The 21,239-nt window shown below is 32.1% G+C and overlaps 1 protein-coding gene across 1 annotated transcript; it reads right to left on the bottom strand.

The window, feature by feature from the left end:
• Positions 1–3,587: 3,587 nt before the first annotated feature.
• LOC139523192 (uncharacterized) lies at positions 3,588–11,797 on the bottom strand. Its single transcript, XM_071317012.1, has 2 exons — positions 11,060–11,797; positions 3,588–10,116 (listed from the first exon to the last, which is right to left on the bottom strand). Exon 2 carries the CDS (start codon positions 10,114–10,116, stop codon positions 7,447–7,449), a length of 2,670 nt encoding a protein of 889 aa, XP_071173113.1. The 5' UTR covers positions 11,060–11,797; the 3' UTR covers positions 3,588–7,446.
• Positions 11,798–21,239: the final 9,442 nt, after the last annotated feature.

The raw sequence follows: 21,239 nt of genomic DNA, 5'->3' as shown, positions 1-21,239 counted from the left end.
ATTAGCAGTAAAAACATGTGTAGCTGCATTAGCAGTAAAAACATATGTAGCTACATTAGCAAAAGGTATATTCGACTTAATAGTAAATAGCTATCAAAGGTAAATATTATTGATAACATAACTCAAGATGAACGTTTCATTGTTTGAAACAAAATAGGATTTTTTAATGGTGGAAAACATTAGCCTATCATTCACGTATAATAACTTGGTAAGAGGCAGATAATAAGATTAATTCAGGCAGTTTTCAAATCAAGAACCTATATTGATACTATTCGAATATATTCTAACTTTCTTTGGAGGAACAAACAGTAAATTACAGTTAAAAAGACGTGCTGCGCTTGGAATATTATTTTCCAAATAACATTGTTCGTCTTCTGTTATTATAAAATAGTATGAATAGAAACAAAAACACATTAAATGACAAAACAAATGTTTGAAATATTAAAGAAATTTGAATTCACTAATAACAATTTTAAAAACTTAAAGTTAATGATAATTAAAATGAAAGATTCAATGTCTGTTGTATCTTTGGTTTATACAGTGTACGTATTGACCAACGCAGCATTTAAATGTTTCTTTAAGTTATAATTGATTAAAAGTCGACATATAATAATTGTTTTCCAAGAAATAATTGATGTTGATCTGGTAAAAATGCTTTTGCCATAATTTTAACTTGTGAATAAAATTCACTTTATTTCATTAGTCAGATATACGTAAAATTAAATCAACATATGAATAAAGGTGTCAACATTACAGTGTTAAAACTCTTAATTTATCAAACCTCGAATAATCATACTTAAGCAGTTCATAATAAATGATACTTTTCGTCGTATCAATTGCCGGACCGTATGAGTGTGTACCTATAGTATATGGTCATGACGTGTATAGTCAAAATACTGATTTTGACAGGAACATATACAAAAGTTGTGAAGTCAATGTAATTAAAATCAATGTTTTTTTCTCACTTCAGTGAATTAAAAGAAGTGTCAGAAAGCGGTCAAACATAGACACAATTTCATAATGCCAACACGTGACCCACCCTATGTCAACGGTTCTTCAGGAAAACGTGAGAAAATATCAAAAGCTGTACTAACTTTGGAGAAATATCTCGGCAGCAACCTGTCCATTTACTACGGGAAAATTTTACCTATCATAAGCACATTCGTGATTTTGATAAACGTTCTGCTTATTATAACATTAATCAAAGGAAAGTTCCGAAAATCTACTCATGCCATTATGATAGCTATAGCAATAGTTGATAGTATGACTGGATTTGTATCATGGCCATTCAACATGTACATCTTTGGTCTGGAAAAGAAAACCGATTATTTAACAATTACGTGGTGTTATATCTATGAATACATGCAAAAGTTCTTACCGGAAATCCTACACGTTTCATCTCTACACTTGACGGTGGGTCTTGCAATTGAACGTTTTATTGTTGTTGCGTTTCCGTTAAAAGCCCATATGAAATGTAAATTCAAATATGGAATAATATTCAGCATGATTATTTTTGTGGTTAGTATTTGTTGTCAAGTTGACCTTTTTACCCTAATTAAATTCGATCAGATTTCTTTGTATCGGAAGCGGACCAACAAAACAATAAATGGCTGTTTAAGATCGCAGAAAGTTAGATCACATTTGGAATATACATTGCGAATTGCATTTTTAGTATTTATTCCATGTTTGCTACTTATAATTTTCACCGTGCTACTTCTCCGAAGTTCAAAGAAAATTCAGAAATGGCGATTGGCACACTGTTTGAAATCGCAGGCTAGAAGACTGCAACGAATGGACCAAGCTGTTATTTTAATGATGATATCCATAGTATTTACAGAGATTATTGTGCAGACAAGTGTTATAATTAGCAGACTTTACCAGATAAGATTTTCAACGACTCATTTAGAACATGTCGGGATTTGTTACATAATTCTGCAAATTACATGCCCGATTAATTTCACAATCCTCTGTTTTCTGAATACACAGTTTCGTGATGTTTTTAAAAAGATATTCTGTCGTTGTGTTCAGAACGGATCGCTTACAAAATGTTGCCGAAATGAAAAAGCACAACATAAAACTACAAAGCATGACAATGGCATATCCAATATAGATATAACGGACCAAAGTTCTACGCCGCGAGAAAAAGTACAACACGATGAAACGATATTTAGTCATATTTAAACGGAACACCAAGACAGAGCAAAACACATGTATTGTTTAAGGAAATATGAAAAGAGGTCAGATGGCTACTATCCGATGGACATGAACACTTTTAAAAAATATCATTTAACATACTCATAAATTAAAGTAACTATAAAACTGCCCTTATCTCAAATTCAAATACCAGTATACTATTGAACTATGAAAAAAAAAATCATCATAGATACTAGAATTGAAATTTTATATTTACGCCAGACGCCTGTTTCGTCTACAAAAGAATAATCAGTGACGCTTGAATAAAAATGTTAAAAAGGCCAAATAAAGTACGAAGTTGAAGAGCAATGAGGCCCAAAAATTCCTAAAAGTTTTTCCAATTACAGCTAAAGTAATCTATTCCTGAGGCTGAAAAGCCTTACCCTTATGAAAATAAAAATATTGCCGCAACGATGCCGCACTGATGCGGCAATAATGCTGCAACCTAATCAGTGTGCCAGAAGAATGTTGCAGGACTATTGCGGGATGGTGCCACTAGTAGCAACATTCTGGCACCATACTAGCATCAATTATTATGATGCCATAATAGAGCCACAAAAAAATCTTTTGAATATATATCTCTTATATGTGTGCCAGAATGTAGCCAGAATGGATACTAAGTAGAGGTTGTTGCCATAATAGTGCCAGAAATTATACTTATCATTTAATTCTTATATCACGTTATAGTGCTAGATTAGTGCCACAAAAAAAACTTTTAAATAATTTAATTGGTATTAATTTGTGCCAAAATGTCGAACCCAGTCATGCTAGTAGAAATGAAACTTTCCGAATGAATCGTTAACACTTTTTGTGCCTACAGTAATATTAATTAACGCTTTAATGTAACAACTACAGTAGGGTTCATGACGAATTTTGTTCCTCAAAAAATGACTCAAGAGTGCCCTAATTCTCAGTAAATCTTAATGTTCTATATTGTACCAAAGCTCCTATCGTCTATTAACCAAATATCATTGGTTTACCAGGTGTATAATAGCTGAGAAATGGATCTACATTGTAAACCCAAAAATGTACAAAGTCGCTCATGGGAAAAGTAGTTCAGAGTAACCTTTTTTCTACATAACCCCTAATGTCATGAATGTACTGTAACATGTTTGCAAACCGGTGAGAACCTTTCTAACCAACCAAACTAACCACCAGACCAGACAGACACCAACAACGAACCAAAAGAATTTAACAGGAAATATGAAGGCTCAGAATACATGAAATAATTACTAATACTGCTACTGATTACTGCATATCACACCAATATAGTTTCTAGATCAGCGCAGTCTTATTTTTATGTGTGTGTGTGTGAGACGGATTGTATTTTTATATGTAATGTAATAAGGTATCAGATCCGCCTTTACGTTGATGCTCTGAATGCAAACACAAAATTGTGTCAAGTGTATAATAACTTTTATTCAACAGCCATAATATTAAAAACAACTAGAACACAAATTAACAGAAATAAATCTCTTAAAGCAGCAATCAACAATTAACAATATTCCATATACATGTAGATTAGACGAACAGTTAATAATACTCTAAAACAGCTACACCAAAAATCAACATTCAAGAAACACAGATTCTATCAGCAACTCTCCATATAAATACATGTAAAATACTACACAAATAAATAAGTCTCTTTCTTTATCATAAAAATATATTAACAGCAACACTGAATATTTAAAACGAACGGACACTTTTGCCGACTTTACGCACCTTTCTTCTATTCAAAGTTGAAATTCATTATCAAACTTTATCATGTTTATTCTCAAAACTTATAATATTTAGAAAACAAGAAAACTATTAAATTTCTGTCTCCGTTAAAAACTGGAACAATTGAATGAACTGCATAAATAATTATATTGCATATATATTGCAATATTCTGGATCAGAAACTTGCTGCTTTAGAAAAACTGTACCTTGAAAGGAGTAGGTCCGGTAAGGGCCGATTTTGGCCTCAAATTTCAAGTTCATCTAACGAAAGATTTTTGACACTTTTTAAACACTTAAGTGTCTATTTCAATTGATTCAATAAGTATATATAAAATATTTTGACTGATTTATTCATTAAAAACGCTCCGATTCTAGCTTAAATATGAAAAATATATCAATATGCCCAAAAATGTCACTTTTCAGTTGGTTATTGTCAAAAATGAAAGTGGCCGCATCCGTGTTCATCCTCAACCTTTATATATGTTATGTCTTATCATCAAATACAACTTACATTTCAATATTAAGAATGAACACGAATGCGGTCACTTTCATTTAAGACGAAAACCGTCTAAAATTTAACTTAAATGCTAACATTGTGAAGATTTCAGTAATTTAGCATGACTTAATGATGCTAGTATCCAATATATGTGCATCGTATTGTCAAAAACAGCCCATATTTATGTAGCAGAAGCATTCTACTGTCCAATAAATAACTAAAAGTATAGATTTTTACAATTTTGTAAAACCGCTATATTTTGGGGCCAAAAAGAGGTCTTACTGAACCTACTCCTTTATGAGACACGTAAATTAAGCTGCTAGCCGGCGGTAGGGACAAGCTGGAAGTGACCTAAAATACTATGAATCTTACGCTAGTGTTGTTATTTGAAATTCCAAATATGGGTGAAATCAATGACCTAATAAGGAAACTTCCTTATAAGGTACATATCTTTGCACTTAACGTCTGGTAAAATGACGTCATAACAGCCCTATTACTCTAAAAAGGTGCGCAACGTTGGTGCAAAAATAGTTCATAAGAAGTTATTACTGTAATCTAAATAAAACTTCCTTCTACCTAAACTTTACATAAAACACTCTAACCTTTATCCCTATTTTGAAAAACATACAAAAATATAACTACAACATGTTCAGAACAGTCTACAAATTATACGATTTCGATTGTCACTATATTTATAATAATACTAGTGACTTCCGGTAAAAGCGAAAGTGAAAGTAACGTACAAAAATCAAAAACTGTCGATCAGAAAACACACGTTTTCTGTCATTCTGGAACTTTCAATATTAAACAATTAAACCATATATAGGTAATAATGAAATAATATACATGTACACCCATTTACTGCTTTAATAAATAATACAAAGTACGGTGTCAGAAATATAGACAAAACGATGTAAATTGTATTTAAGTTAAAACATGAAGTCTTCATTATATATAAAGTATTTACCAGATTAGCTAAATAATAGTTCAACAAAATATAGACAATATCAATAAAAAGTTAGGCACTGCTATCTGTCAAAAACGTCACAGTACTATTAACATAGATCTATCAATTGACCAAGTATCATTTGTATATAGTAGCTGAGAAATGGATCTAAACACAAAAACTTAACCAAGATTGTGACAGCCGTATAGACATACAGACAGGGGTAAAATCCAATCTAAATATGTCACCATGCACCATTTCATTGTTCGCTTTGGACATAAAAAATTACATTGAATATATATAACATTTATTTTATCATGATTATTCATTAAGCTAGTGTAGGGCATCATACAATGTACATGTATATGAATGCAAAGTCATCAGTCAAAGGTTTGACTGGTGGAAGTAAAGATAGTAGTAAACTTGACTTACTTAAGTGACACTGTACATTTTCATTTACCTATACATGTAAATTTTCAGAAAAAGGGTAGTTTTCAACATTGATTTGTAATTTGCATGAAATTTATAAAGGTCTCTGATAGTTTAATTCAAATTGTTCAATTCAACTTTAAATTCAGGAATTAACAAGGCCACACCGTTTTTATGAAGGCAGTCCAGTCAAAGATGAGTCCTTTGGGAAAGATAAAAGCAATTATTTGGGAATTAGTTTGATCTATAGATAAATAGTAAATTGACTTAGATTTTTTACAACTAGCCTGCTTCTTAACAAATGCTAATACATGTAATATTATTTATTATTATACTTCACGTTAAAATGCCATATTTTGATTGGCTGATACGAGGGTGTTAATTTACTCAATCACATGGCTGAGAGTATAAACATTTTCTGAATGTTACCCTCTCCTCTAGACCAACCAAAAATCGATAGTTTAAAGGACAATGAATTGAATTTAAATCAAGTAATTTAATACAATGCTACAGTTTTACGTTTTGGCTCAGATTTAATTATTTGACTGTCAAGATAAAAAAAAAAAAAAAAAATCTTGTTTAACTTCGTTGTTTTTTCTAATAACTGTAATGTTGTTATGTACGTGACTTCATAGAAAATGCTTTTAAAATAAAATTCATCTGTAAAAGACCATAACAGTAGGACATTCAGTATAATAAATTAAATAACACTTAGCTGAGAGGGTGATCATGGTGATAATGTTTTCTTGGGGTAACAATCTGTTCTATCACCCTCTCAGCTATATGTGTTAAAATTGAGAAAGGAAATGGGGAATGTGTCAAAGCGACAACAACCTAACCATAAAGCATGTATATAGGTAAACCTTTTCCAAAATAGCAAAAAAATGGAAAGGGAGGCAACCAATTAAAATATGATATAAGTAAATTCTTTTTACTTCCAACAGTCATACAGTCAGGGGTACTACTTGTACAAGTGTATTTTATTTACTTGAAGAAGTAAAAAAAAAATATACACATATAAGTAAATTTGTAGGATACTTATACAAGTGAATTTTATTTACTTGTATAGGTAAAAATAAATTGGCTTAGTTATTTCCCTTAGGCATTCAGAATTTTTTACTTGTATAAGTAAAAAAATCATCCTTTCTTCTTTTCTTGAATTCTTAAGATTTCTTTGCTCTAATAGAATTTTAAATTGTGTACCCTTTACAGATGTCTTTACTAATCATTTAAGTGTAATTTCATGGACAATGAAAATCCCATTTGTCTGTTATCTTCATAACACTGCTCATTTACAAGCCCCAAAGGAGCAATTTTTGATTGCCTTGCGCAAATATACAAGATCTTTGCTCAATCAGTTTCTTTGATGAATTAATGAGATGAAACATTGAACTTTAATGAAAAAATTTGAGCATCCTAGGAAAAATCATGAAAGGCATGATTTTACATCTCAAACTTGAGGATTTTTGTGGGATTGTAAGAAAAATTTACTTATACAAGTAATTTTTTTAGAAAATTAAGGGGAGATTATTCAACCATTATTTATTTACTTATATGTGTATATTTTGTTTTACTTCTTCAAGTAAATAAAATACACTTGAACAAGTAGTACCCCTGACTGTCATACCCGTGACTGGTCATTGTTCATCCATGTGAATTAATTCTAATCAGTCTCACATTTGTTTGGTGCTTCAGCAACAAAGTGTCGATTTGAATTTGGAAGAATTATGTCAACACAAACACACATAAGGTTCTCAATTTCAACTATCTGACTGCATTCTGTCTGTTCACAAACATGAATATGTGAAACATCTATGCCCAATCTGTTACCTTGCATATCTTTGAGTTTAAGTAATGAACCATTTGCACTTAACAAACTTAAACATTTGATAAAAGCAAAATTCTTTTTCTGTATTCCGTCATGTGCACCAAAAAAGCGAATTTGTCCATAAGACATTACTTTCCTAATTGGACAGAAATATTTAACTGTATATGTATTTCTTTTTGTTACTCGTCCATAGTCCCTGGAATGGTACATTTCACCTCTGAACAACATTCTACTATAAAAACGCATATTAGGTCGCTCTTGACTCAATATTGAAAAGAGATCATCCTCCTCCTTTGTCGATAATGCTTTTTCAAAGCTTTTTCCAAGAAATTGAACATGAAATTCAACCGCCTTTGGAAAACGCTGTGTGTACAACTTTTGTAAAACATGTCTAAATTCCTCAGGTACATCTTTTATCAAAGATGGCAACATTTGTACTATATTCACAGAACTGAGAATTTGAGTATCTATGTGTTGTGTCCCATGGAAATACTTTGTAAGATTACCATTTTCATTCTCAAATGTAAAACAAGAATATGACCAAAGCGGCCCATTATTTCGGACACATTCTGTTAAATGAAGAAGAGAATGTAAATTCAGGGTTTGGTACCTTTCACCATAAAGGTCTTTGAAAGTCATTACAAAATAAATAAGTAGTCTTTCACTTTGTTGCAAATCAAGTGGTGATATACTGCTTTGACATAATAAAAACAGCCCTTGAACGAAAGCACAATAATGTAAAAAATATGTTTCAGGCATTATATCGTGTAAAGTTGGAAGCGAGTAAAAGAAAAGCCATGACCTTAATTCTGAGGCTTTCCAATACTTGAAGTGATTTGTAATTGTCCTTGGCACGCGTGAAATGTAAGCTGGAGGTTTGATATTTAGTAAGCGTTTGTCAATAATTCCACCATTACAAGCAAGTGAAAAATCTTCTTTGCTGTATGTACCACTAAACCATAAATTAATAAGTAGCTTTGTTATCCCAAGAAGTGCTCCATGCATGTAGTCTATGGTTACACCCTTCACAAAATCAAAACTTTCCAGGCACATGAGAAATGAGGGCCCTTTGATTCCATTGATTGTACTTTGAGTTCTAACAGCTTCTTTTGCATCATTGATACTATTGTGGTGTTCTCTACTTTTCCCATATGGTGAATCAGAGTTAAAGGGAAATATATGCACAGATCCTCCCTTTTTTGTACGAAATGTTTCTCCTTTTTCAAGACAATAACAACAGCAATATGCACCATTAAATTGATTCATATTCATCAACAGACTTTTAGCTGGTAGATCAGCAGTGATGCATAAAAGATGGCACTTGCAAATGACTTCATTGTCATCAACTTGCATATGAATACCCTGGCTCTCAAGATTTTTCAGACTTTTATGCAAAGGTTTTGAAAACGTTGACATAAATGGTTTTGTATCACTATACCACAGTCCACAAAACAACATGTTTTCACTTTTTTTTCTCATTTTGAAAGGAAGTTCGTTGACCATGAGATAAACTGGCCAAATTGAATACTTTGAGCTCTTAAAAATAGGTATACCATCAGTATTTAAAGTAAATGATAAGTTGTACCAGTGAGGATGTGACAAAGGGCCTCCAGATTTCGACAGATTTTTGTATAGTTTTCCATCACATATATCTTCAATATTACTGCTATTTTCTTTGTGTTTATGAAATCTACCTTTGATTGCCGTAACAAAAGACTCCCGTTTAAAAAATGATTTCAGTTGATCTTCAATAGGTACTTCAATGAAATAAGATTTCATGTTCTTTTCCGTAATATCTTTCAAACATTTCTTATTTGGACATATCTCCATATCTTCATCAACACATGTTAAACAATAAGTACAGTAAAAATGTTTCTTCAACGGGCTATGCAGATTAGCAAAATATGTTTTGTAATGAAATAGACTTTTTAAACCTGGGTGTGATTCCATGCAGTGGACTCCAATCAAAGTAAGCAAGTCTTCAAGTTGGCTTCCAGAGACAGAATGAGTTACACAGAAGACTAAAATAAGGAGCATGCTGACTCGTATTGGCATTGAATGGCCATAGTATATTGGCTCATTATCAGTAACTTTAGTTGAAAAATCATCTTGTTCATTATGATCACCATTTGGAGAATTTGTGGTTTCTTGTTCAATTTCTTCTTCATTATCAAAGCAATCATAATAGTCTTCGTCACAATCTTCTATAAAGTCATTATTATCATTGTCATGGTTTAGTAAGATATCATTCAAAAGGGTTTCTATATCCACTTTACAGGAATAGGTATCTTTGCTTGACTTTATGATGGATTCCAAATTTTTGTCTGATTCATGCTCAAGGGGTTCTAGATCTTCTTTAAATACATCATCTGAAACTATGAGAGCTTCTTCAACCTGCGTGTCAGGTCCGACATGTTCTGGAGAAGTGAGTTTAAGCTTTTTATTGTATCGTTTAGGTCTTGCTGACTTCTTGGTACTTTCACTCATAGCTTTTGATTGGAACATCTGTAAATGAGAAAATATAAGTTGCAACAGGCAAGTCATTTGGACAAGAAATAAAATATGAAATATGTAAACGATGTACGCTGTGCATACGATTTGACAATAATAAATAAATTGAATGCTGGTAAATACCATTGACCTCAATTTTCATTTCTATAACAAGTAATTTTTAGAATCAGTAATTCAACCTTTAAGCAGCTCCAAGCTGATCCCTTCTTCATATGATTCTCCGCATGTTTTCAGGTACTTGTAAAAAACAAGAACTAGAGGCTCTCAAGAGCCTGTGTTGCTCACCTTGGTCTATGTGCATATTAAACAATGGACACAGATAAAGTCATGACAAAATTTTGTTTTGGTACTCGTGATGTGTTTGTAGATCTTTCTTTACTGAAAATTCTTGTTGCTACATATATATCTCTATCTAAAATGAATTTGGCCCAGTAATTACAGTTGACAATATTTTTATAAAATACAAAAATTGTTAAAAAATGACTATAAAGGACAATAACTCCTTAGGGGGTAAACTAACTATTTTGGTCATGTTGACTTATTTGTAGATCTTACTTTGCTGAACATTATTGCCGTTTACAGTTTATCTATATCTATAATAATATTCAAGATAATAACCAAAAACTGCAAAATTTCCTAAAAATTACTAATTCGGGGGCAGCAACCCAACAACGGGTTGTCCGATTTGTCTGATTTTTCAGGACAGATAGATCTTCACCAGATAAACAATTTAGCTCCTGTCAGATTTGATCTAAATGCTTTGGTTTCAGAGATAAAAGCCAAAATCTACGTTTCGCCCCTATGTACTGTTTTAGCCATGGCGGCCATCTTGGTTGGTAGGCTGGGTTACGCTGAAGTTTTGATTGTGTCATTATCATTTCAATCAAATGTGCGTGGATATGCTGATCAGTTTTTTACGATATGATTAAATATTTACCTCATAATCTGAAATATATCAGTTTTCCTATATTCATCATCTTTAATTTGTGTATCTTCTATTCAAGTGGATATCATGGATTGGAAAATATTTAAACCTGCAATATAAAAAAAAAATCATGAATTTACCCCTGCACATGACATGCTCAGCTGGATCTCATACAATCATCAAAATCCCTATATATCTCTTTGTATGTCTGAAAATATTTTCATGAAAATTCTTTTTGCTACATATATATCTCTATCTTAAATGAACTTGGCCCAGTAATTACAGTTGACAATATTTTCTAAAAATTTACAAAAATTTACAAAAAATTATAAAAATTGTTAAAAAAATGACTATAAAGGGCAATACCTCCTTAGGGAGTAAACTAACTATTTTGGTCATGTTGACTTATTTGTAGATCTTACTTTGCTGAACATTATTGTTGTTTACAGTTTATCTCTATCTATAATTATATTCAAGATAATAACCAAAAACTTCAAAATTTCCTTAAAAATTACTAATTTGGGGGCAGCAACCCAACAACGGGTTGTCCGATTTGTCTGATTTTTCAGGGCAGATAGATCTTTACCAGATAAACAATTTAGCTCATGTCAGATTTGCTCTTAATGCTTTGGTTTCAGAGATAAAAGCCAAAATCTACATTTCGCCCCTATGTACTGTTTTATCCATGGCGGCCATCTTGGTTGGTAGGCTGGGTTACGCTGAAGTTTGATTGTGTCATTATCATTTCAATCAAATCTGTGTGGATATGCTGATCAGTTTTTTACGATATGATTAAATATTTACCTCATAATCTGAAATATATCAGTTTTCCTATATTCATCATCTTTAATTTGTGTATCTTCTATTCAAGTGGATATCATGGATTGGAAAATATTTAAACCTGCAATATAAAAAAAAAATCATGAATTTACCCCTGCACATGACATGCTTAGCTGGATCATATACAATCATCAAAATCCCTATATATCTCTTTGTATGTCTGAAAATATTTTCATGAAAATTTTTGTTGCTACATATATATCTCTATCTAAAATGAACTTGGCCCAGTAATTACAGTTGACAATATTTTCAAAAAATTTATCCAAAATTTTAAAAATTGTTAAAAAATGACTATAAAGGGCAATAACTCCTTAGGGGGTAAACTAACTATTTTGGTCTTGTTGACTTATTTGTAGATCTTACTTTGCTGAACATTATTGCTGTTTACAGTTTATCTCTAATCTATAATTATATTCAAGATAATATCCAAAAACTGCAAAATTTCCTTAAAATTACTAATTCGGGGGCAGCAACCCAACAACGGGTTGTCCGATTTGTCTGATTTTTCAGGGCAGATAGATCTTCACCAGATAAACAATTCAACTCATGTCAGATTTGCTCTAAATGCTTTGGTTTCAGAGATAAAAGCCAAAATCTACGTTTCGCCCCTATGTACTGTTTTAGCCATGGCGGCCATCTTGGTTGGTAGGCTGGGTTACGCTGAAGTTTGATTGTGTCATTATCATTTCAATCAAATCTGCGTGGATATGCTGATCAGTTTTTTACGATATGATTAAATATTTACCTCATAATCTGAAATATATCAGTTTTCCTATATTCATCATCTTTAATTTGTGTATCTTCTATTCAAGTGGATATCATGGATTGGAAAATATTTAAACCTGCAATATAAAAAAAAATCATGAATTTACCCCTGCACATGACATGCTCAGCTGGATCACATACAATCATCAAAATCCCTATATATATATCTCTTTGTATGTCTGAAAATATTTTCATGAAAATTCTTTTTGCTACATATATATCTCTATCTTAAATGAACTTGGCCCAGTAATTACAGTTGACAATATTTTCTAAAAATTTACAAAAATTTACAAAAAATTATAAAAATTGTTAAAAAAATGACTATAAAGGGCAATAACTCCTTAAGGGGTAAACTAACTATTTTGGTCATGTTGATTTATTTGTAGATCTTACTTTGCTGAGCATTATTGATGTTTACAGTTTATCTCTATCTATAATTATATTCAAGATAATAACCAAAAACTTCAAAATTTCCTTAAAATTACTAATTTGGGGGCAGCAACCCAATAACGGGTTGTCCGATTTGTGATTTTTCAGGGCAGATAGATCTTCTCCAGATAAACAATTTAGCTCCTGTCAGATTTACTCTAAATGCTTTGGTTTCAGAGATAAAAGCCAAAATCTACATTTCGACCCTATGTACTTTTTTAGCCATGGCGGCCATCTTGGTTGGTAGGCTGGGTTACGCTGAAGTTTTGATTGTGTCATTATCATTTCAATCAAATGTGCGTGGATATGCTGATCAGTTTTTTACGATATGATTAAATATTTACCTCATAATCTGAAATATATCAGTTTTCCTATATTCATCATCTTTAATTTGTGTATCTTCTATTTAAGTGGATATCATGGATTGGAAAATATTTAAACCTGCAATATAAGAAAAAATCATGAATTTACCCCTGCACATGACATGCTTAGCTGGATCACATACAATCATCAAAATCCCTATATATCTCTTTGTATGTCTGAAAATATTTTCATATTTGGACAAGACAACTGGAAGTTTTGGAAAATTATAGATGTATGGTAGAGAAATTATATTTCTGAAGTGCTTTATGACATATGCATCTGCAGGAAGCAGGACAACTCGCCCCACTGCCAACTTGCACCAAAAAAAAAGTTGAAAATTCCAACTCGCACCACTAGAAAAAAATAAAATAAACATGTTGAAAACATGTACTCACAACACGTAAAATCCAAACTACCACCACTTTTGAAATGTAAAAAAGATCATGCTGGATAAAGAATTTAAAATTCACATCATCAAATAAACATGATAAACGTTTATTTTACTGTGAAAGTACTTTTATTCATGGGGAACCAATTTTCCAGGTTTTCCTGGATGACTTTATCCACTAATTTAAGTGTCCCACGAAATAAAACAACCTTTGTCCAAATCAAGACATGGAAAGAGATCCCTATGTAGCTATAGATTTTACTACTGATATGATCTAGAGAATACATTGAATATCGTCAAATCTGAGAATACTATATAATTTTATATAACAGTTGCACTATGAACTCCAACTGCAGGTACAATGTATGATGCTATTTAATCTGTAAAAACCTAAACTGTACAACTTTTGATCTTTTAATTCTTATAAAAAAAAACTTTTTTATCAGATGAAAGTCAGATTTCTGGTATTGATAATATGCTATGATAAAGTGTTCACTTTATGTCCTCGTAATTCTCGTCTGTATGGAAAATAACTAAAAAAGTAACAAAATTACTAAATAGTTATAAGGTAATTAAATGATAAAGAAAAGTTAATTATTATTCTTAATATTTTGTTGTTGTAATATATTTTTTTAAGATAAGAGACTTTACCAAAACTACGAAACTTTTGTAAGAATACCGATATTTTGCTGTTGTTCTTATGATTTCTTATCATTATACATGTTATAACAAGCTATGGATTGCAATATAACGACAACTTGTTTTGTTAGCTATTATCAGATTGGTAACTTTGTTTTTTAATAAGGAAAACTTTAATGCTTTTTAAGCATCAAAGAGAAATACCCTACTTGTAGTTAGTTAGTGTGTAAAATGTTGTTGTAGATAAAGTCAGTAGTGAAAGCTGGGTTGTTTAAAGTAATTGATTCATACCTAAAACCTATTGTTTCTGCTTAAGATTAATTAAATTTGAGAAAAATGGTGTGGTTTAAAAGTTAATAGGGATTTTCCTAGTGTTTAATGGAAGGGGCCTAGGGCCCACGCAATTGGGAATAAAAGTTCGTGAAATGTTGGATTTATAGCGGAAAATATATTAGTTCGCAGCAGTCGCGTGTAACATGGTCACAAAGAAAATTTTGAAAAATTAAGACCAAATTCTGCATTTTGAGAAGGAATAAGTTATAATTGCATAAATCGTGAAAACATTTTTAAACAAAATACCACATTACGACACCAACAAAACCTTACAATGAAGTTTATATACAATTTGGAATTTTAGAGCTGAAAATTGGGAAAAAAAGAGCATATTTCTCATTGGGACAGGGGTCCATATTCTGACCCAAATAGGAGGGTTGGAAAATCCCTGAGTTACAAGTGGTGCTAGTTTGGCATTTTCTGTTTAAACACAGTTATTAAACTTTATTTATTCGGTGGTGTGAGTTTGTCATTTCTTGTTTTAACATGGGTAAATTCTTTTGGTGGTGCAAGTTGGCACCTTTGAGTTTCCTCTCAACATTATCAAACTATATGAATCTGGTAGTGCGAGTTGGCAATATTTGTTACAACATTATCAAACTATATAAATTCATTGGTGCAAGTTGGCATTTCTCCTCTCAACATTATAAAACTATATAATCCGGTGGTGCCAATTTACTATATTGGTTACAAAATTATCAAACTATATAAATCCAGTGGTTGGCACCAGTTTCCTTTGAACATTATAAAACAATATAAATTTGGTGGTTTGAGTTGGCAAAATTCTTTAAAACATTATCAAACTATTTAAATTTTGTGGTGTGAATTGGCATTTTTCAATATAATTGTTTTGGGTATGAGTTGGTAAAATCGGGTGCAAGTTGGTTTGGTGCTAGTTGGTAGCACATTTGTTATAGTTACACAGACCTGTTGAAAATTTCAAGACAAAAGGACTACACTCTCTGTTCGTTTAAAAATATAACCTATTATTTTAGGAATTGCCGTGGAGAAGAAAAAAAAATAGATCAAAGGAAAATGCCACCTATATTAGCATGAAAATGCGTGATTTTCCGTTATTTTTTTGCGACATTATTTTCCAATTTGTCTTTGTCTTAGATTTTTGTCATGAACATTTAGATACACTTTTTATGTCCATACAACAAATATAGTAGACCTATTGCATATACACATGTAGTATGAGAAAAACAGACCAAAACACAAAAATTTAACTATAACCACTGAACCATGAAAATGAGGTCAAGGTCAGATGACACCTGCCAGTTGGACATGTACACCTTACAGTCCTTCCATACACCGAATATACTAGCCCTGTTGCTTATAGTATCTGAGATATGGACTTGACCACCAAAACTTAACCTTGTTCACTGATCCATGAAATGAGGTCGAGGTCAAGTGAAAACTGTCTGACAGACACGAGGACCTTGCAAGGTACGCACATATCAAATATAGTTATCCTATTACTTATAATAAGAGAGAATTCAACATTACAAAAAATTTGAACTTTTTTTTCAAGTGGTCACTGAACCATGAAAATGAAAAATACAAAGTATGAAGCATCCAGGTCTTCCACCTTCTAAAATATAAAGCTTTTAAGAAGTGAGCTAACGCCGCCGCCAGATCCCTATCCCTATGTCGAGCCAGGCTCGACAACAATACTGACTGATAAAAAAAAAAATTGACCATTATACGAAATTTATGCGAAAAAAATGAAAAATCTTGGAGTCCTCTCTAATTTTTCCTTGTATGAATCGAGGATATACAAGGTCTCATTTCAGCTTGAAATCCCGGCAATTTTTATTGTAAAATCATGCAGTAGAAGGAAAATTGAAGGAAAATAAAAACAAATATTTTGACAAATGCAAATGGCGGAAATCGGAAACGAAGCTGTAAATATGGAAATATTTCAGCATTTCTATGGCGAAACTGACAACGAGGATTAGTTAAAAGGTTTCTTGTTATCTCAACGTGTTTATTACATTCAATTCGTGTGGGAAAAATGATTTGATTGATCATTACGAGACGTAGAAAAAGGGGGGAAAACGGAGGTTGACCAACATTACAGTTCATACCCTCCTGAGCATTTTTCGTGCAATAACATTCTGTATCTCTTATAATAAAAAAAGATACAGCAGTATGAAAAGGAATATACTGTTCTAATGAATGAACACAAAAAAAAATGCAGCAGCAGCAGCCATGTTTCTATTTTTTTGTGTGACGTTGAAAGGGTTAATAGGCTTCGATACTTGTCACACTATAAATTGTAACTGATTTGTATGCCCTTTAGGCACTCTGTAAATTGGGAATACAAATGTTCTATTCTATTCTATGTTTGAGCTACCTGCTAGCATTGTTCATTTTTAAATACTGCGCCAGTGTGCAGGTTGATTTCTATCTATTAGCAATGTTGTTTCATAGCAGCCAACGGCCGTTAAAATTCACCTTTTGTGAAACGCCACTGAGATGCAGTTTGCGAATTATTCGGGGCTCTCGGAATTTTTCGCCATTCAAACGATAAACTTTTTGGCGCTTCTTTTAGCAGACGACACAACAGCCCGCACCACTCAAAATCATTATATTATCATAGAAATGGCCAAGAGGAAGATAAAATCAACATTTTTAATAGATTCAGGTATAATTTGAATTATAATACAAACATATTTACCCTTTCTTCATATGTCCGTCCTCACTGTCATGTTTTCTGTGCATGGACCAGGCACAGGCACGGGTACAAGTCAAATCGGCACCTGGTTAATTCGGCATCTAGTCAAATCGGCACCCATGGATTACAAACATCATACATGATAATAAAACAGAGTAAAACAGTGGAAATAAACTAATATGTGTTATTAGTTTATTTCCAGAAAACAAGGGGTATGGTCAGAGAACCTGTTTTTCGACCTACCTCTATTTCTTACAATTCGATTGCATATCCGTATATAATGACATATTTCAGTTTTCTATAGTTAAAATAACAACTTTTTAAAAATCATTTTGTTCATTTATTATACATGTAGGGTTGGTCGGAAATCTTTTCTTTAAACTGTTTCTCACTCCAGCCCTATCAGAAGTTGCCCCATTTGTATTTGTTGTTTGCTTTGAAAACATGTTTATTCAACTCAATTTTAGCGTAATGAAAAGGAATTTTTGTATTATTGATGACATTCATCATTCAGGTGACCGGAAACACACCTATTAAATATTTTGGCCCAATTACAAAATTTACAAATGCATGAACATATTATTAATGACAATGGACATGTATGTAACTCCTGATATATCATTCTATTTTTTTGTAGATTTTTGGGTTGTTGTGAAATTTATTGATGATGGGTTATTAAGCCTGTTGCGGCTCCAAGAGATAGAAAATTTAGAGAGGACAGAAGATGGGGTCGAAGCCAGTCTAGATGAAGGGGGAAAATGTATGGCACCTTACCAAGGGGAATGGTATGAGGCCAAGATTATAAGGAAGTCTGGTAAGAAAGACAGTATGAGTAAGGCTAAGGTACAGCAAATAAATAACTTTTTTTATAATATATAGGGTCCCTATTAAGCAAGCTATTTCAAATTTAGCCCAGCTATACTGGCAAAAAAATGGAATCTTTATAATTAAAGAAATAATACTGCATCATTAGTACATGGTCGATACAACTAAAAAGGACTGAAATTGCAGTTTAAGTAAGACCCATTCCATGTCTGGACCTGCGTCGATCACCTTCATATTTGGCTAAAAATTGGTTAATTTCAACATGCAACCTATATATGTAGTTGTGATATATAGGGTGGTTATTATAAACAACTGAATAGTGCAATAAAGAATGTGTTGAAATGTTAAAAAAAATCCACATGCAAAAATTCATAGAAAAAAAATGTCAAATCTGCCCCAAAGAGGTGCACATCTTCATTCTGTATTTAAACACTGCACACAGTTTATATCGGTTCAATGCAGTCTAGTTCAGATGACACAAGGCATGGAATATTCACAGCATGTACATGTTTTGATGAAAAATGGCTAAGATATAATAAAACCTTCAAAAATTCACAGAAACCTGATGTGATGATACAACACTCATGTCCCTGCTGGTAATTTTTCAAAGTCCAACCCACACAATTTAAGGATGTAGTCCGGTGAGGTTTTGGATTTTTCATTAAATTTTCTGGCTCCTTTGTTTTTGTCCATCTGACAATTAATACCCATGTTAATTTTTATATGCCCTTCAAAATTTTGACGGGACATATTATGGTATAGAAATGTCCGGTGTCCGTCCGTCTGTCTGTCTGGCGTAAACATGTTGCACCGTAACTTGAGAGCAACTTATCCAAATTTCATGAAACTTAATATAGTTGTTTCTTATGATGGTCAAATGATCTGTATACTTTTTGGTGAAAATAAAATTAAAACTTTTTGAGTTACAGCACTTTGTAACTAAAACAGGGGGGTGTTTTTTTCACATGTCGCACTGTATCTCAAAAACGATTTTTGCTTAAAACTTTACACACTTTTTAGTTATATTAATCTTAAGATCTGTATTCTTTTTGGTGATGATTCAAAATATTGAGTATTTTATAAAAAAAAGGGGGAGGTTTTTTTTTTACATGTCGCGCCGTATCTCCAAAATGACTTATGGTTATTGCTTTAAACTTTACACACTTCTTTGTTATATCAATCTTAAGATCTGTATACTTTTTGGTGATGATTTGAAATTTTATTTTTGAGTTTTTGAGTATTTTGTAAAAAAGGGGGAGTTTTTTTTTTACATGTCGCGCCTTACCTCAAAAACAATTTATGATAATTGCTTTAAACTTTACACACTTCTTTGTTATATTAATCTAAAGATCTGTATACTTTTTGGTTTTGATTCAAAATTTTATTTTAGTGATATTTAGTTTTTTGTAAAAAAAAAAGAGGGGAAAGGGGGGGGGGGGGGGGGGGGGGGTTCACATGTCCCGCCGTATCTGAAAACCAATATATGGTTATTGCTAAAAACTTTCTCAGAAACTATTTATGATTATTGCATTAAACTTCCACACCAGACGTTGGGCGTATCATGCGCTCATGGCGCAGCTGTTTTTTTTTTTTTATTCGTATAAATTAAACACCCACTTTTCTTTCCATCATATGTTCATAGAAGCTCTTTTTAGCTCATAAAAGGCCATTTACAAAATTTTAGCAGATTGTAGATTTCTTAACTAAGTGATTTTGTTAAAACAAAAGATCTTTGAGCCAGAGATGAGCGACTTTTTTTTAAAAACAAATGATCTTCATTCTTGGTGCTTGAGATTTTGTTAGAACAAAAAACCTTGGAGCTTCATGAAATGCCCAGAGTGACAGTCTCTAAATTCCCTCCTCATTTTTTGCTTAATTATTTATAAGGATTAACAGACGAATTGTATATTTTTTGGGCCTAATATATATTTCATTTTTTTCAGAAGATAAAGAAGATTGTCTGAGGACAAAGAAAGTGTTCTCAGAAAAGGGTATGTAAATTTGAACAATATAATTTACATAATATATATTTATCCCTTGCTTGTTAACTGGTCTAAATTCTGAGTGCAGATGCATGGCCACTGGGTTTTCATAAGAAGGTGATACCAATTAAATACTTTTAATATTACTCCTGAAAAACATTTTGGTACCAAATGCAGTGCCTGACACTAGATTTAATTGACAAGTATTGTTTAGATTTTTTAAATTGAAAGAATATGAAAAGTATCCCCTGAAATACCTTAGGAACATGCATACATACATGTATATCATGTAAACACATTTTGACCTGTAAGCACAGCCACAGGCCATATATAAGGCAATTTTATTTAAGCAACAATTTCTATTTGTCCAAAACAGGAGTATCATGTGCTCTAGGTGCAGCTGATTATTTATTTTGGCCTCATGTGTTTTGATGTTTTGATACAGCCACAGGCTTAATTCTTAAATTTTTTTAAAGCTGACAGTCAGTTAACAGTTACTGTACCTGTTTTGTACATATTGATAATAAAGGCGAGTAAACACAAAAGCGTCTTGTTTCATATGCTTTACTTAAGAGTCCCAAGATATACAAAGAGATGTCGGCAAGTGACGACGCTGCTGGCATATTGTTACCTAAAATTGGCGGTAAAACAACTTAAGCAAATAAAAGTGTATAAAATACTAAACTGAAGATAATAACAATTTCACAACAGTACCCTTGTCCATATGTACACACAAAATTTGTTTCCATTCTGTGACACTTTAGTTTGCTTTGACCAAATGTTTTCAAATTTAACGCAATGCTTATAACCATAATACACAGATCAAATCAAGTTTGAGTTATACCATTTGAGTGGAAGGGAGCAATCTGTGTCCTTCAAACACATTATTCTTTTATTTTTTTATAGCTAAAGCTGACAAGAAGAATAAAACAGAAACAGAAGGGAAAA

Source organism: Mytilus edulis, chromosome 5, assembly GCF_963676685.1.
Source record: "Mytilus edulis chromosome 5, xbMytEdul2.2, whole genome shotgun sequence".
Lineage (NCBI taxonomy): Eukaryota > Metazoa > Mollusca > Bivalvia > Mytilida > Mytilidae > Mytilus > Mytilus edulis.
This window is presented reverse-complemented; position numbering and strand designations above follow the sequence as displayed.

Excerpts from the sequence above, each read along its gene's own strand:
- LOC139523192 (XM_071317012.1), bottom strand. The coding sequence starts at position 10,116 with ATGTTCCAATCAAAAGCTATGAGTGAAAGTACCAAGAAGTCAGCAAGA.